Source organism: Cyprinodon variegatus, unplaced genomic scaffold (genome assembly GCF_000732505.1).
Source record: "Cyprinodon variegatus isolate N-32 unplaced genomic scaffold, C_variegatus-1.0 Scaffold256, whole genome shotgun sequence".
In the NCBI taxonomy this organism is placed as follows: domain Eukaryota; kingdom Metazoa; phylum Chordata; class Actinopteri; order Cyprinodontiformes; family Cyprinodontidae; genus Cyprinodon; species Cyprinodon variegatus.
Window position 1 is genome coordinate 869,666 of NW_015150709.1, and position 2,815 is coordinate 872,480.

At 42.0% G+C, this 2,815-nt stretch overlaps 1 protein-coding gene across 2 annotated transcripts in view; it reads left to right on the forward strand.

Moving 5' to 3' along the window:
• Positions 1-2,815, forward strand: part of LOC107089540 (circularly permutated Ras protein 1-like) — a 17,179-nt gene that overhangs the window by 10,915 nt on the left and 3,449 nt on the right. For both annotated transcript variants that reach the window (XM_015382393.1, XM_015382394.1), the window contains exons 13-16: positions 11-141; positions 1,249-1,333; positions 1,414-1,520; positions 1,654-1,763. In XM_015382393.1, the coding sequence (XP_015237879.1) occupies positions 11-141; positions 1,249-1,333; positions 1,414-1,520; positions 1,654-1,763 (433 nt within the window). The remainder of the gene's footprint in view (positions 1-10; positions 142-1,248; positions 1,334-1,413; positions 1,521-1,653; positions 1,764-2,815) is intronic.

Consider the following 2,815-nt stretch of genomic DNA (forward strand, 5'->3'; position numbering starts at 1 on the left):
GATCTTGAAGGTCATTATCTGTACAGACGGAAAAGCCAACGCAAAACTAGGAAATCTAGAAGAAGAGGACAATGATGCTCGAACCCTCCTCTCATCCACCATCTTCTATAAGGACCTTGGAGAGTATGCCGCTAACCAGGGGTTAGTGCACATAGCCTGGTCATTCACAGAAATCCTGATGTCAGACAAGAAACACTGTTAACATCTGTTAGCAACCCTGTTGGAAATACTTTATTTCAACTTTGTTTTTCCAAAACCTTTTCTGCAACATTTTGTTTGAATTGTCCTGTCTGGATGGTCAGACAGATAACCTCACAGGTCTCTGATTGGACCTGGTTCTGGGGACACAGGTGGCTCAGGTAGAAGGTTGATTTTGTGTCGGCTGAACCATCTGTGTATTAATTTTAGTGATGATTGTGGAACCGATTGCTGCTAAGAAACTAAATTGGATCAGCATTTTAGATGCCTTTTCAAAAACTCCAATTTCCAAACATTTAGAAAAGATTTTCAGATTTTTTTCTAATAAGGGAAATGTGTATTGTTGCCACCTTCTCTGTTCTTCCCAAACAATATATGCAAAATGTTAACATTTTTTAAGCTTTCGTCCAACAAATAACTTGATCTCAGATTAATCTGACCATAATGGTTTTAATTAGAGAACAAGTAGCCTCTAGAAAATGTCCCATCTTTATGTTTAAAATAACAGTTATTACAAAATGTAAACATAGATTAATGAAATAGTTTAATTTACAAAATCTACAAATGTCAGCATTCATGTCTGCATAAAAAAAGACTATTTACAAAATAGGGAAAAATAAGTCTTCAAAGAAAACAGAGCTATAAACCCTTTTATTAATGGGTTTTGGGAGCACTGATGTTTATAAACTCCTACAGCTGCTGGAAAGTGGGATCTCTGATGGTATTCTATCGTGCACCTAGAACGGAGCAGCCTTTCCTGAAGGAGCCCACCAGATCTGCTCAATGCATGGGATGGAAAACATTTTCCAAATTATGCTGTTTATGTTGTCCTTCTCTTTCACACGTCCTGCACTGTGTCCTAGGGCCATCCTAAGAAAGACCTAACCTTTCTGACTAGTTTATCAAGCCTCTCAGTTCTAAGTAGGGTCACGTTTTAACAAACTACATCATAGAAGATGGCGGATGCCACCTCCATAGCACTGACACCTTCATCTGTGTTGTTCTTTGGGTTATCCACATGATGGTAAAGAAATATCCTTGTTCCTTCAGAGTGACCGTGTCCGTGCTGTCTATTGAAGGAACTGACTGCCGGCTGGAGGAACTGGGAAGACTGGCAGATCGCACTGGAGGGAAAGTAAGAAGCTGGGTTGGTTTTGAATCTCTGAAACATGGGCATCAACTTATTTCCCTTCTATTTATTTGTCCTGCATCCAGGTAGTAATAGCGAATCCCAACCAGCTGCATGCAGAGTTTGAAGAGATAATTCAAAACAGGACCATAGCTACACACTGTGCAGTAACCATACTGGTGCCCAAATCTCTGTAAGTAAGAGCTGCAATAAACACAGTGCTACTACATGATTCATTGGTTCTTGTCATCAGAAAATATTTTAATACCTTCAAATTGCAGTAATAATAAAGCCCACGGTACTGACTCATGTTCTGTTTGCTGCAGGCGGATAAAAGGAGAGAGGGAGGCGGGACACAAAGGGACCAGAGAGGTGGGGAATGTGAGCATCGATACTGAGATCACCGTCCAGTTTGGAGCAAGTGAAGACACAGAAGGTGGAAAAAAATAATAATAAAACAGAATTAGCTTGATTTCATTCGCTTTCAAACAAATCTAAAGGTTGATTGCACAAAGTGCGAAGTATGAGCTGCCAGAAGACCTCATGATGTGGAAAATTTCTTTTGTTGCCAGAAAATTACACTTCAGTTCTCACATTGAAATCACAGTGGCAGCAGCACTTTGAGGTGAGAGGCAGGGTGTATTCATGTAAAAGGAAGAGAAATAAGAAAATGGACCCTGTAATCAATGCCACTTGGCTACACAGGGGGGTGTTTTACTTTGTCCAAGATTGTTTCTAAATCTGTCTGGCTGCCACCTGAAAACAAGGTCATAGCTGAATGAAACTGCCAAGAAACAATCTACTGTCATATGAATTAACTGCAATGAACCACAGTTTTTGGAAAGGCTGGTTCCCTTTCCCTGGCCTCAATTTAATGCCACAGCAGCAGAAAGAAGAAATCACTAAAAATGCAGCTTTCTGATAAGGCAGGCTCAACGATGTCAAAAAAGGGGGAATATCTAGGGCTCAAGTGAACCACAGTAAAACAACCACCCATCCATTTTCCATCATGCTGCTGCTGCTGCTGGGGTCATGAGGGGTGTTGGTGCCTATTTCCAGCTGTCAATAAGTGAGAGGCGGGGTACACCCTGGACAGGTCGCCAGTCCAGGCAACACAGAGACAAACAACCATTCACACACAAACTCTCACACCTAAGGAGAATTTAGAGAAGCCAATTAACCTAACAGTCATGTTTTTGGACTGTGGGAGGAAGCCGGAGTACCCAGGCAGAACCCATGCATGCATGCATGGGGAGAACATGCAAACTCCATGCAGAAAGACCACAGGCCAGCTATTGAACCCAGGCTGGGAATTGAACCTGGAAACTTCTTGCTGCTAGGCAGCAGTGCTACCCACCGCTACAGTGTGCAGTCCCACAGAGAAAAATTCGGACAATAATTTGGAGATTTTGGGCCGGATTTATCAAGATCCAATTTTGCGTGCAGTAATTTGCGCTCGCAAACTGGAATTTTGCGCGAGGGGCTATA